Genomic DNA, 15,475 nt, shown 5'->3' with positions numbered 1-15,475 from the left:
ACCACTGTTGTCTGGTGGCAGCCAATCAGCAGCAGGTACTCCTGACGCGTCACTGCGCATGTGCAAAAGCATCCACACGTGGTTCGTGGAAACCACGCACGCAGATTCTCGAGCGCTTTCAGAAATGGCGGACGGCGAAGGCAGCTCTTTGCTGCCTCTACCTTGCGTTTTTTCACCCAAATCACGCCAGTACCTGGCAGTGTGTGCCCAAGATGGAAGGCTTCGAATTTGGAACACAGACAGTAAAACACTTCACCAGGAATATGTGCCTTCAGCTCATTTGAGTGCCACTTGTACATGCATACATTGGGGACCATGCCGGACAATCAAGGTACGTAAGGCTGCAGTTGCTAAATAGCCTAGCGCGGCCTAAACTCGAGGGGCGAGGACGTTGTCAGAGAATCACAGCGATACACAATCACTGTCGATGTTTGCAAAAAATTGCGCGCGAATACCTTGCAACAATACCCAATGTTAACACATATAGACGTTTTCTCGTGCCTCCGCCCGAGACTTTGCCGTATAATCACCTTAGCTAAGCGCTAGCCGTCAACGCTTCTCGAAACGCACGTGTTGGTCCCACATGGACTTGTGAAAGTTTACTGTGCCTAACCCTTAAGCGTCATGCAATTATTAGATTAACTCGACAATTTAACTAACCATGCTATATATTTTCCAAAGTTTCCGAATACGGTCCTTTCGAAGAAAGATTTTTTTAAATTCACCCAGTAACACTTCAGGAATGTTAGCTACATGTTAGTGACAGTAGGGTTCAGAAACTCTTGCATCACAGTGAAAATTCACGGATTTAAATGAATCGTTACAAAATTAACGGTCTATGGTTATTGGTATGAATATTTGTATCCATAACGTCATATGTCGTCGAATTGCTTTGCGCGAGCTCTTACCATGTTTCGTCAGTACAATCTCAGGTGTGTTGCATGCGTGATTGATATTCACCTATTATGTTGGTGTTATGCGCTCAATATTGAAATTTGAATGCTCTCGAGTGGTCTCTGTAAATGCTGAAAAATGGTATCCAGTAGTTGAAATAAACCCTGCCTAGCAATCCAATATATGACGTGGATAAACGAAGAGTTGGAGGGATGGAACTCTGCCCGTGGTCAGTTATTGATAGTATTTCCTTGCTGATCTGGCATCTCAAGAACAACAGCATTTTTGCAAACCTCCATATTTACTAAAGTGTACAATGCAACCGTTTCATTCACGTTTCATCTGTGCTGTATGTGTAACATACATTTGACAATAAAGTTGTACTTGACTTGATCAATGGAACCTAATGAGGCACGTTTTTCAGGAAGGTCCTCAGAGGAAGAAGAGGAAATCAGAGGCAGGGCAGCTGGAGGAAAAGGCAGACCTGCTGGCAATGGGCACGGTGGCAGGCACTGTGCTCATTTACAGTACTGCTAAGGGAGCTTTGCACTGCACCTTGGTGAGTTTCAAACAAAAAATAATACCAATGTGAAATTCTTGTTCTAATTTGTTGTGGTTGTATTTAGTCAACAGGTTGTCACCATGATTTCACCTTTTGGAGAAATTGTAGTAGAAAGAATTTAATCACGTGTTTCAAAATGAGGCTGCCTTATATTGGCACGCTGTTTGTGTCCAATTCAGTTGTTGTTAAACTTGATTGTCCTTTGTTCCTTTCAGGATGGAGGCCATAGTGGAGGAGTGAATTGCGTTCACTGGCACCCTGAAGACAGTTTATTATATAGTGGCTCAGATGATACAAACATTGTAGAATGGGACCTGCAGACAGGCAAGATGCGGAGGTCAGTATATGAAATATCTGAAACTCGATGGGACATAATTTAAAACCAGCAGTTATTAGGGCTGCACGGTATCGGAAAACCCTGTGATCTGGATGGAAAATATTGCAACATTCTCATCCATTTCTTGATCCGCTTATCCTCACAAGGGTCGCGGGCCATGCTGGAGCCTATCCCAGCTGTCTTCGGGCAGTAGGCGGGGTACAACCTGAACTGGGGCACACATAGACCAACAACCATTTGTGCCGACACCCAATCCTAGGGACGATTTACAGTGTTCCGTTAACCTGCCATGCATGTTTTTGGAATGTGGGAGGAAACCGGAGTACCCGGAGAAAACCCACGCAGCCACGGGGAGAACATGCAAACTCCTCACAAAAAGGCCGGAGCCGGAATCGAACCCCACACCTCTGTACTGTGAGGCTGATGTGTGCTAACCAGTCGACCACCGGACCGCCCAACTTATATATTTAACATGTAGAAATTACATTTTAACTATGAAATACTTTGTTATACGTCAAAATAACAAGGCACAATGTATTGTTTGTTTATATATATATATATATATTTTAGTAATGCTCCTAGTGTTCAATTGGATGGTGATGTATATTTAAGGTTGCATCTGATTCGTCAAAGTCAGACAAAAGCATACAACTCCATAAAAAGGATTGATTTATGACACATCTTACCGTGACACGATGATATTTTTGCGATATATTGGCAGTAATACCCGGCTAATTCTTAAATGCAAATGCAAAGTGCTCACATGTTGGGTACTTATTTACTTACTCTTTTACAAACTACATGAATGGCAATACTTTGTTAAATTGTTGAGTATGTAACTTGTCAAAAGGGGGATGATTCCAAGTGTAAACACTTGTTTTTAAATGATCTGTAAAGGGGGGAAAATTGTACTTCTGTGGCAGTCGATGCCTCGTTAATTTCTAGGGGGGGGGGGTTCAAATCTTGTTTATGGGGAGGAATAAAGCATATCTTAGAAGGGGGGGGGGGAAACCCCTAAAAAGCAAAACGAGTTTTGAAAGGCGTAATGCCCAATTCTGATATGTAATAAAATCATACCTTTTTATATACTCCTTGACGAGGCCCCTTTCATTGGGCTATTTGTCTTTCAACTGCCAAAAGCCTTTGGCGATTTGGAAAATGGGTGCTGAAGTCCTGTCTGTAAAACAGAAACAATCTCTGGTATAAAACTGAGAAAAGGCAGTCTCACTTGCATGTTGGTTTGAAAGGCTAGTCATCGAGCAAATGATTGTCATAATAAATCCAAGCCCAATTGTTGTTTACAGTAAGTGGAAGGCAGACCGTGCTGCAGTGACCAGTTTGTGTGTGAGCCCAGATGGTAAACTGTTGCTTTCAGCTGGACAGACCATCAAGATGTGGGACCTGGACACCAAGGAGGTTTATAGGGTGAGTGTCACAAACTTTGCATTCAGATGTGTAGATATGAGAGCAGTTAACTGAGAACATCAAAGAAGCCTCATTTGCAATCAGCACTCGTGTTTCCAACAATTACTGTAATTTCCAGACTACAAAACACCTGAGTAAAAGCCACAGTAGCCTCCCAGAACCTTTCTCAGTCACTCTTGTTGTTATGTGAGGCCATTTCGCCAACGAGCTTCTTCGGGCAGTAGTGCACATTAGTTTGTGGCAATGCAGCCTTTGGAAAGTTGTATTTGTGTTTGGGAGATTTAGCCGATTTTGCTCCATAGTCAGAAATGCTGTCCTTCCTCCTTGGCTGGCCGTTGGCGCCAGCTGTCTGTCACAAGCAATGGTGGAAGTAGGTTGAGACAGAGCCATCTCTGAAACGTGACTATCTATGGCACATGATCCCAATGCTAATTGAACCCCATTCAAAATGTTTTTTTTTTTTTTGTGCACCCCAGCCGCAAATGGCTGATAAATATTCCGTACGAGGGCCACTGTGACCTGTTCGTTAATTTCATTGGTCAGATGTGACAGGAAAATATGGGACATTCCAAGCAATGAAAGAATGTTTTCCTATAGCAGTTAAACATGGCTGTCACCGAGCAGCACTGGCAACTTGTCCGCTTCTTTCCCGTTCCAGAAATTCACAGGCCATTCTACAGCCGTGACTACCCTCCACTTTGCCACCACACGACCCCCTGACAGCAACAGTCTCTATTTTCTGTCCGGTGCTGCTCACAATCGACTGCTTAGCGTATGGTGCGTACACACACGGTGTCATTTCAGATCGTGAACTGTATGTACATCACACTACATTACACTGTCAATGTGCCGTGGTACTGACTTAAAGATCGTTTCACTGCAGGCAAGTACGAGAAGATGGAAGGGACAAGAACTCTGTGGTGTCATTCGTACTGACAGATGAGCCTCAACATATTGACGTTGTCACATCCAAGCGCAAGGAGCAGGTCAGAGAAGCTACTGCGTCTATATGATTGAGCCTCATAAAATGCATTGAGACGTTGTGATGCGCAGTAGGCTATTGGGATGGAAATATTTGTTGATAAACGCAATGCCGAATTCTTGGTTCTCTCCCCTTTACAGGTGGTGAGGCTAGCAGTGGTGTGTAAAGATGGACAGTTGCATCTCTTTGAGCACTTTCTAAATGGGTAAGCCCTGAGCGCATTCAACTTATCTACTGTATTAACCTTTGTCATGCAATATTAAGATGTGTTGATACATGGTTCACTGCTTGGTAGCAATCAGGATGCTTTTATGTGGATGCTTAAGTCTTAAAATCTGTTGAATCCATCAATCTAAAAAAGCAAGGCCCTAATTGGCATTAGAATATCTTTAAAATGTTAACAGATGAAAAGTAGGGTTTTATTAAATAATTTTCCGAATGACTCTTGCGGAGAGGTCAAACAATCACAATCGTGCAACCGACAAAACAGTAATGTGCTTTTAGTAAGGACTCTTAAAAAGACTAGATTCACGTCATGTATATGTCCTTTAGCATCTTGGGACAACATGATACATTTTGAAGCAGGTCGAAAATCAAAATTGTAATTGAATTCAACACTCTTAAAGCATTTTTAATTTCACTTCCCTAAAACTATAGCAACACTATTAACCTTATATGTGCTTTGGGGCTCATATTGGCTGACTATGTCCACTTATGAGTGAATTATGTATCGAAATATTCATTATGGTTTGAGCTGGGGGAGGAAATTGTCTTGAGACTTGGCAGAGGTCCCCTATTTGCGTCTAATAGTCACTATGGGACAGGGTGTAACTGGACTGTTGTAATTTTGATGGTAATTGAGTCAGCAGGTATGTAAAAAAAAAAGGGGGTGGGGGTCCGCACACTCCTGAAAAATGTCATCATTTAATGTAGCCTGTTCTGCCGGTTTGAATTTTCCACAGATACAATATCCTCCTTAATTTGAAAATATAGATTTGTAGAGCATTTTAGCTGGTGAATTAGATCAGTCAAACTGTTGTCATTGCAGGCCCTGCAAGAAGCCCCTGTCACCTTCATGCACAGTGCAGATGTCGGACACAAAGGATTCCCCAATGCCGATCCCGTTTCTCGCAGCTGCCTTGTGTGATGAGTCACGGAGTGTGATGCTGGCTTATGGCAACTATCTACAACCTGTAATGGAGAGAGTGGTGAGTGCGCAGGCGGTTCCTTCCCTACATAGTCTAGCCAATTGTTTAATAGGTCATAAGATGACTGGAGTAATAATTTTTGGCTTCACTGTCTAGTCTTAGTCGACTGTTTATGCCGTTGGTAATTCATTTTGGCCGTTCATTCGGCAATGAACGTCTCTCTTGATTTTTGATGAATGAGTTCCTTTGGAAACTTTCCAGAGGTAGTGTCGAATTTGTTGATCTAACTTTATCACAACCTCTTCATTTGCAGGATATCAACACAGCTGACAGGCATGTTTGTTTGACGCGGAATATTCAGACCGCATTGTCCCTTTCCATTGCATCGACCGTTTCCAAGGTAACCATCATGCTTTTCGTGTCCCGATAGTCTACGTTTCTATGTGCTGTCAGATGTAGGGCTACATATTAATGCTCTTTGATCATTGTCCAGACAACTTCCCCTGCTGACCTTGCTTGCATCTCTGGTATTATCTCAGATAAGAAAACCTTTATTTCTCATACAATGGAGAAATTCCCAATTTGCAGCAGAAGTTTGAAAGGGAGAAAGTAGAAAACAAAAAATATATACATATATTATACATTATATACCGGTAAATTGAAAGCAGTTCCAGCACAAGTCAATGGCCCTAAACATGAATTCAGAGTCACAATGGAGTTGCTTAGATCTAAGAATATTCAAGGTTGAATGGGCCAGTCAAAGTATAGACGTAAATGCTTTTCAGTGTGTGTGGCAAGGCTTCGAAAAAAAGCTGCTCACAGATGTTGTCCATCCAGTCTGGCTGAGCTTGAGCTCTTTTGCCAAGAAGAATGGGCCATCAATTCTGTGTAACGCTGGTAGAGACCAACCCCAAAAGATTAATAGCCGTAATTGATATAGAAGGGTTCATGCAGGGGGCTGAATGCAAATGCGCACCACATTTTCAGATGGGGTTTTTTTTTTTCATAAAATGTTGACAATTATTTGCCAGTTTCTGGGTCATATAAAACATCAATGAAAAACGAAGTTTGTGGTTGTACATTTTTTTGAAAACTTTTTTCTACATTGTACATTTTGTAAGGTGGCAAAATGTAAAAAAAAAATGCAAGGGGTACAAATACTTTTTCACGGTACTGTAATGTGCTTGAAATATTCACAATCTGTATTTGTAGGAAGAAGGAAGAAAAAAATGCTTCCCTTGTATCATCTACAGGTGAAAACCCCAATTGTCAATGCCAAGAGCAAAGTGCTGGTTCCTGGCCTTCCTGGACATCAAGCCCCAGTGAAAGCAACAGAGAAAAGGAAGAAGGACTCGGACTCCATAGAGGTTTGTTGATTGCACCTGATCTTGAATAGCAAATGCCAAAATGTCACATTCTATTTATCTTTGCCCCCGGAGAAAGAACCGCCTGCCCCAAACACTCCCGTCGATTGGATTGAGACAGCCTCATTAAATGTATATCCACTCGTCCTCATTTAGCAGAAGTTTCTCTTCCCTCTTCAGATGTCAATAGCAGAGCGTATTGGCGAAATTGATCTGCAGTCTACAGCTCTCACAAAGGGAGCGTCTCAAGGGACGCCCTCTTTACAGACAGACAATTTTGCAGTGTTGCTGGTGCAGGGCCTTGAGAGCGGTGACGGCGACATCCTAAATGTAAGTATTCCTCTCGAGGGTCTCTATACGCTTCAGTGAATTCTTAATTCCCTTAATTCCATGAATCTGTTGCCGTGTCCCCTCCAAAACATTTTTAAAGTGTTTTTCAATTAAAAAAATGGCACTCTGTAACATTGTACTTGATCAAAACATAGTGGTGATACAATTAAATGCAATGTTACGGTTTAAAGATCCCCTAACAAACCAGCCTTTATTATATTTGATGGACAGCTGGGCAATAAGGCTGAGAAATATGTGTTTCATATGAGTCTACCCATAATCTTTTTTTTTTTAACCTAACCAAAATGAGGAAAACTATTAAATGGATTCAAGATAAAATACAATTGAACACAGACAATGAGGAAAATTAGTACCATTCTAAATATTTATAAAAATAGTTGTAAAAAATCATTTTCAAATCATGTGATTGTTGTTGTGCACATGGTGTTGTGGTGTATTGTGCAATGTTGTTTACGTCCATGCTCACCGAGCTGTGTCATGAACGCATATTTGCAGATAATGTAAAGCGTTGCAAATGAGTACTCTCTTGGATCGCACGCATCTCAGCGGGGCCATCGTTGACGGAGAACACTTTTTACTTACAGTGCCTGATGGCGACTTGACTGTCATGCTAATGTCTGAGCTGGCTAACACCAGAACTAGCCTGTTAGTTTGGACAATTTAATCTTTCGAAGTTTCACTTATTCATTGGCATTTTTGATTACGGTAATCACTTATCGACAGAGAATCGTTTACATCTCCATCACATTGCATCAAAGACTCAATAATTGCCTCGACTCCTTCATCAGCATTTTTCCCTTTCCTTTCACAGAAAGTTTTTCAAACTCGTAAAGATCAAGTAATCAAGAAAACGGTGGCTCGGCTACCCCTCCCTGCTGTTTTACCACTGGTGGAAGAGGTTGGTGTCAGTTCATTTTCTGCAGTGACACGAGCCTTGAGCTTTTGTCACAATTGATTTACGCAAGCATTTTCTTCTAGATTACCAGGAGGCTCCAAGGACACCCCTTCACGTAAGTATAAGCATTGGCAGTCACTTATATTAGATGCATTGTATTCTGAGGGACCTTTTTTGCCCCGAGAAGTTCCTGTGGGTTCCTTCATTAAAAAAAAAAAAAAAACTCCAAATGGAATGCTGTCTTTAACCCTCCTATTATCCTCAAATATAACCCATTTTACCCATGGGGTCAATCTGACCCAAGGGATAATTGCAATTTTGTTGTTGCTTGAGTAAAACATTTTAAATGGTTCTGCATGTACTTTACATTTTGGCACGTTGGAAATTTTGCATCACAAATTTTAATTTTATTTTCATGAGCACGTCCTTAATGAAGGCTCGTGTTGATAAATCAAATGTATTGATGATCCTCTTTGACAATTTAGCACTAATCATAGACAAAATGGTTGACAAAACTATTGCTTGCAAAGGAAGCATGAGAGATATTGAATGGTGGAATCCATTTGAACCATTTTTCCCTTTCTTCTATCAGGGCAGTTTTTGTGGTCCGGTGGCTCAAAGCCGTGCTCACGCACCACACGTCATACCTGTCTTCGGTGAGTCAGCTGTTTGCTCATTTGGAGCTATTGCAGTACAGTAATCCCTCACTCTAACGTGGTTCACTTTCTGCGGCTTTGCTTTTTCACAGATTTTTTTTTTTTTTGTGCAGTTTTTTTAATGCTTTTTTTTTTTAAACAGTGAATTGTGTTCTGCATCCTGATTGGCTAAGGGACTGACCAACGTGAACAGTCTCCGCACCTCGTCGCTGTACAGCTTGCCAAATTTACCTTTGCCAAGTTTTGGTCTTTGGTTTCATTGTATCAGTGGCGGATGCTGGTCTGGAAAGGAGGGGGGAAGCTCAATTTAGGCCTACATCATAAAATCTGTCCGTTTATTTATACGTGAATTCCACTCTGTTCCTTTTCAGAAAAATTAGGAGGTTGCCTTCACCATAAGATCGGTGATTGGCTCATTTCTCTGTCAATCAAAAAGTGATTCAGCCTCATCCAATCATCATGCAGAAAAGCTGAGCGTCCGGGCCAGCCGATAAACGCCCACTGTCCATAGACTCCCAGAGACGCTGAGCATCCGATGGGCATGACAATTTGACAAAGTTGTACTTGATTTACCCAATGACTTGTTAACCTACACTGAACTCTCTAGACGCCCAGCGTCCTCGCGGTCGACGCTCAGCGTCCACACAGTTTAAAGCGCAGTGAAGCCGCGGGAATAAATGAGAAGAGAGTCGCGTCGTAACCAGTAATAAGAAGCTGATTCGGAACAAAAGTTGAGCGCGTTGTAGCGCATATTTAGTCAGTGACATGTCCACACAATTGTATGTACACACATGTATTTGATCACATACTTTTTGACATTTTAGGGGAAACTGAGCTTCCCTTGCAGTCTTAGAGCAATCGCCTTTGCATTGTATACATAGTTCAGTATTGTATAACTGTAAAAAATAAAGCTGACTATCAAGTACAACTTTATTGTCAAATGTGCTGTATGTGAAATTTCGTCCCTCTCGGATTATTTTGCTTTTTAAAAAAAAAAAATACTACTTTACGGATTTCACTTACCACTGGTTCCTTTTGGAACGTACCCCCCGCGATAAACGGGGGATTACTGTAATCCTAAACGAGACACTTTAGTGGGATTGCCAGTGGGAAATGTTACCATTGTCTATGTTTTTCTAAAAGGCATATTTTGAAAATGACATTTTTTGTGTTTAATGATGACCCTTGTTGAGTGTTTGGACAGTTTTGTCATGTTTTCTGTTTCTATTACCAACCTGAGTGATTCTGCGCTATATCCCAAAAGCTGCCTGACCTGGTTTCCAAGATGGGAGTGCTCTATCACATGATTGAGAGCAGAGTGAAGACGTTCCACAAACTGAACAAGCTGCATGGGAAGCTGTACCTCCTCCTTACACAGGTCAGCTTGAGCACATTTTATGACAAAATGTTATCCTCGCCACGTCACATGTTCATTCTTGCTACCTGTGTACATTGCAGTTGCTCCACCGACAAGGCGCTGTAAATGCTTATTTGCGTTCGGTGCGCCTCAAAGCAGTATCGTTGATAGTTACATGAACCTTCTTCATTCGGTGTACCTACAATGTAAGTCTAGTGAACCAACACTCTCGCGCCATGCTTGCGTGAGCATTGACCAACCCGTCTTGGGGCTCCTTTAATTTTTTTAGCGCGCTCATTATTGCCTGATTTTGACTTGCGTGCGATGCCGAGGGTCTGACATGGTTAACACTGGCATTAGTCGGCGAATTCCAATCCGTGTACATCACATCCGGAGGGCTTTTTCGCCAGGTTTGCGCAATATAATCTTATTGTTAGAGCTGTGCTCAGGCAGCCGGTCATTTATTTGAATGAAGTTCCGCCACTCACTCGTTCCGCACGAGTATGCCACATGTGCGAGCGTGTCTTCTTCGTTGGATTAGCTTCTGCTACTTCATTGGTTTGTATGTTTTATTGCTTTAGCGCTTGTTCTTTGTGTTTGGAGGAGGCTACGCGCTGCCTACAACATGCACAGTGTTGGGGTTGCTTTCAGATTTTTTTTTTCTTCTATCCAATATTTTATTATTCTTTATCATTTTCTCTTGATATCGATCACGCATTACATATTGAGATTGATGTTTTTCCCGATATTTTGCAGTCATGATTGCAAGTATTTGATTCATTTGTATTTTCTACCAATGATATTGGTGCATGGTATACAAAACTCTGCATACTGTCACTGTCAGGCAGAGTCTTTGCATCTCCAAAAGCACTACTTTTCAGGGGGTGAAAAAACCATCTCTCGTTAGATACCAACTACTGCTTCGTTCAAATTATACTTTATGCTGCTATCATAGACCATTTTGTGCATCGAGGCAACACCACCCCAAAACCGTGTTTAGTCGCGAATGTATTTTATAAGCTAGAAAATCATAAATTTATTACGCTATCACTGATTAAAAAGGTGTCATATGGCACCAGTCATCCACATCCGTGTCCACAGACGCTGGCCAAGATAAAAAAAAAACGTTCCTATTTCTCAAAAGCAAACAGCTGTGGTTATGTCAACTTGCTTCTGTTCTGAAGCATTACAGAGAACCATATACAAAAAAAAAATACTCAAATGTATCTAACTTGACCCTTTTCAGTCGTTATGGTCTTAATCGACTTTCCATCCTGAGGCGACATTACGCTGCATGGCTCCGGAAAAGTTGGAGTTTTCAAGCCTTCGAGAGTGTGTTCGAGAGAATAGATTTGTTCTCAAGCTATTTCCAACACTTTGAAACGGTTAATAATGTGTCAAGATAACAGATAATATGGGATAAGAGCACTTGTATCGATTTGTGAAAAATTATGAAATTTACTTTATTTGTACATGTAAGGTTTCGGCCCGACTGCAACAATGTTATAAAGTTATATCCAGTTAATATTTTGTCCAGGATAACAGTCAAAACACGTCCTAAGTAACAGTTGAGTTTCAGCCTCTGTGCAACTTTCCTATAGGGTTAGGAAAGTTGCGTCCCCCTAAAACCAAATTAGCGTTTTCAATATTGCGACCGATGAATCATCCACAAATCCTAACACTATTATTTTTTTTTCCCACCAGGTGGCAACAAGCACGGATAGCAACAATGTATCTGATGTTGACCACACAGCCAAGCTGGTTTATGAAGAGGGTAAGGATTTGTGGTTATTTATTTATTTACTGGTGTTGTTCTGCAAAAAAAAAAAGTTTATTTATTTATTGCCCCGACTTCTTTTCTGATGTTCAATATGTTTTCGGTACTAATCTGTGTGGTGCAGTCATATTTTGCTTGTTGCTTCGAATAGATGTAACTTCTGCTGTCTTCATGGGTACTTGCATCACAACCCTCTTGAACACAGGTGTCAAAGTGAAGGCCCGGGGGCCAGATCCGGCCAGCCAAATCATTTTATGTGGTCCGCGGGAGCAAATCATGTGTGTCAACTTTCGTGATCCTTGTTGGAATCTGTACCGAAATGTCAAATTGTGATAAATAACGTTGCATGGGACCTCCGAGGGAAGCCGTAACGCAAAAGTCTTGAAGCTTCCTTTCTGTCAGAATTACAAATGGAGAAGACTGTTGTGTAAAATGGCAATGAAAACCCGAATCCAATCATTTGCGAATCCGATAAATTAAAAGAATTTGTTGACTTGGTTTGAAGCACTGTTGCACTGGGCCCTGTAAATACGTGATGATGTTGCTACATTTTTGTTTAAAAATATATATATATTAGGGCACCCCTTTCTTGATGAATTGCTGAGGTATCAGATTGGGACTCGGTATTGGCTGATCCTCAAAATCAAATGACTCAGATGCCCAGAAATTGGGTCGGCACCTCCTTAGTTTCGACTAATTGCTCTCATCCCATCCTTGCTTGTGATCAGCTTCACCTTTCTGCGATGCTGCTTGATGATCCATTCTTGATACTCATGCACATTCTTCAAATGTTTTCCCCCCTCCTTTTGCCTTTTGAATAGATTCTTCAGATGAAGATGAGGCCTCTGGGCCCGAAGACCTTGTGGATGAAGACTCAGATGTAAGTGAGATGAGACTGGCAAGTCCTGTTTGAAAATTAGCAAAGCAGTTTGAGTAATTGTTTCAATCACGACATCTACACTTTAGTTTTGTTCATGACTACAAACTAGTGCTGGGCGATATGGAGAGAAAAAAATGGTCACAATAAATGTCATTTTATGGCACGGTAACGATATACCACGATGTAGATATTTTCTGTTATTCAATATGTTAAAAAAAATAGAACGTACAGTCACTACTTATCTTTTCTCACTTTATTTCCAAGTGGCATTAGAGAGACAGGAATCATCGGAGAAAGTCATTCAGTAGAAGCGCGATATAAAATGATCCGTCAATATGCATGGGGTCTTGCATTGCAATTAGAATGAAAGTGAATGACTACCCGGAATGCAAATGCTCCATATAAACACCTCGATGAATGTGAATGGCTTTTCTTTTGGATTCACGGTGTTCCTTTTTGCCAATCTGAACAAACGCCACGTCAACAGTGCAATCTGAATAGTCAGGCTGCACACGCTCTGTCCAGACCGGGCATGTCCAACTCCGGTCCTCACAGGCCGCAGTGCTACCCGTTATCAATCGCTCCCTGCTGAAACACACCTGATTCAAATAATCAGTTCATCCGCAAGCTCTGAAGAAGCAGAAGAATGATCCTCATTATGTGAGTCGGGTTGCAGCAAGGACCGTGGGGCCCTTGAGGGCCGACTTTGGACACCCCTGATCTAGTTGTCACTTGAAAATGGCGTCTTGTCTGCGACGAGAGATCTTTTTTTCAACTATACATGTATCTTGTTTTTAATCCAGCTGCTGCTTCAATACGCATTATAACAGTCACAGCTACTGTGCTCCATAGATCTTTTTGCTTTATAAAGAACGTTTTAAGCCGGCTTCCCAAACGGGGTAGGGTCATAACGGGAACATAACATCTCGTGCATGGGGGATACTCAAGGCGATATCCATACAGTTAGTGTATACACACACACACACAAATCACAATCAGCATTGTTTTCAGCCTCCTGCAGAGCTTGCTGATGAATTGATTATTTGAATCAGCTGTGTTGGAGGAGGTAAACATCTACAACTTGCAGGACGACGGGCGTTGACGAATGGAGTCTTTTGAAGTTATATAAAATAATGGACCCGTTTTGACCGCCGCTGGTTGTTGCAAACAAAGTTCTTTTCACAGCAAAATATTGAGCATGTATATCTTCAGTCACGGTCAATCTTTACATCCTACGAAACTGCGGTATGCCAAATGAGACGACTCTACATCAGCCAATCTGCTTACGCTTGTATTTCCCCAACAAAGGGTGCGACCAAATCTTGTGCGGTGTGAGCCACGGAAAAAGTTGGTAGCACCGGTGCTACCAGTGCAAAAGTTGGTAGCCCCATGTCATAGCGCATTCTTCCTGCTTCAAGATGTCACGCTTACATGCTGTTTGATATTTATTAGAATTGGGAGGAGGATGAGCTGATGGAGGAGGACAAGAAGGATCAAACTGACCAGGATGAAGAGGGTCCTGACAGCAGGACAGATTCCAAAGCCAACGGCGAGGAAAACATGGAGCATGATAATGAGAGTGAAGAAGAATGACATGTCAAACACAAAAATGGTCTCGAGAGAGTTATATGTACTTTCATTTTAGTTTCATCATTATGATTTTATTATGACACCCAAGTATTGTTTTACAAAATTGCGGGAAGTGATGGAATTCAACAGGTTGTCCTCCATTTTATGTTCAACCGTCTCTATCTTTGACACTCTGTGAAGACTGCCAACTTGAGAAGGAGGAGGGCAACGCGTGACTCAACATGACACACTTTCCAACTTGACCAATTTTATGATAAATCCCAGTTCCTTGTGGCCAGATGAAGTTGTAAATGAATCTGGAGATGTTTCCAGCTTAGTTAGCATTTCAGGATTAATGCTGTCATCTTGCAATCAATACTACAGCATATTGTTGTGCTGTGCAGTAGAAAAGGTTGCACCTCCTTATTGGTTGACTATAACCACACTTGCCATTTTGTGCCTGGTTCTTAGAGCTGGGATGCAGGCTTTTTATTTACAGAACACTCTTGGATCCGGAGGTGGACTCAGTAAGACCATACATTATGTCCCCGCGTAACAATGTAAATCTCTATTGTACAGTGAAGTGTTTGTATGAGCTCTTCCCTCGAACTATCCCGCAGAGGTCCTTGAGATTAAAGGAACTCCGATAAAACAAGTCTCCTGAAGGTTTTTTATTTCCGTGTGTGTCGTGATCCTCTTGTTTTTACATACGAGTTAGGTCCGGACATGGTCTGATGTCCACCAGCTTAAAACCAAACCTGGCGGTAAACAAAAGAAAAAAAGATCAATAGACTGAATAAATGGCTTTTTAACATGAATTTGTGTTGATTGGGTATTATGTGTAATTTAGATACCTCGTTTATACCATTAAAATATAAGACTCAAATGAGATTTGAAAAAAAAAGATGCAATTATTTGTATACCTGATGCCTTAATCAAATGGTGTGCTGTATATGTGTCAAATGTTTCACAATGCTCCATTGAAGCCTTAAATTGTGTAAATTCGTATTAAAACTTTAGATTAGGTCAGACTTGTACCTATTGGCTTTTATTTATGTGTTTTGCATAATGATTTCTCCCAACTCATAAACACCCATTTCAGACCTATGCTCACTGACGCCCCCTAGTGTACCGGACCGGGGGGGCCTTCAACCGCTCTGCGTAAATGAGTAGAACATTGGAGCCATCATCATGCACGTATTTACAGTACTTCCACTTGGGGAAACATGACCATGTTGATTTGATTAATTTGTACATGAGCATTCTACAGTTTCTGGA

At 41.5% G+C, this 15,475-nt stretch overlaps 1 protein-coding gene across 1 annotated transcript; it reads left to right on the top strand.

The window, feature by feature from the left end:
- Positions 1 to 86: 86 nt before the first annotated feature.
- Positions 87 to 15,015, top strand: wdr43 (WD repeat domain 43). Its single transcript, XM_086127349.1, has 18 exons — positions 87 to 331; positions 1,319 to 1,453; positions 1,672 to 1,793; positions 3,098 to 3,218; positions 3,877 to 3,995; positions 4,102 to 4,204; positions 4,341 to 4,405; positions 5,249 to 5,408; positions 5,662 to 5,748; positions 6,602 to 6,715; positions 6,893 to 7,042; positions 7,875 to 7,961; positions 8,042 to 8,073; positions 8,551 to 8,614; positions 9,879 to 9,992; positions 11,676 to 11,745; positions 12,570 to 12,628; positions 14,081 to 15,015. Exons 1-18 carry the CDS (start codon positions 125 to 127, stop codon positions 14,219 to 14,221), a joined length of 1,950 nt encoding a protein of 649 aa, XP_085983475.1. The 5' UTR covers positions 87 to 124; the 3' UTR covers positions 14,222 to 15,015.
- The last annotated feature ends 460 nt before the right edge of the window (positions 15,016 to 15,475 follow it).

Source organism: Hippocampus guttulatus, chromosome 13 (assembly GCF_054856545.1).
Source record: "Hippocampus guttulatus isolate MCC_2025c chromosome 13, RoL_Hgut_1.0, whole genome shotgun sequence".
Lineage (NCBI taxonomy): Eukaryota > Metazoa > Chordata > Actinopteri > Syngnathiformes > Syngnathidae > Hippocampus > Hippocampus guttulatus.
Note: the sequence above shows the minus strand (reverse complement) of the source record. Positions and strands in the feature narration are given on the sequence as shown.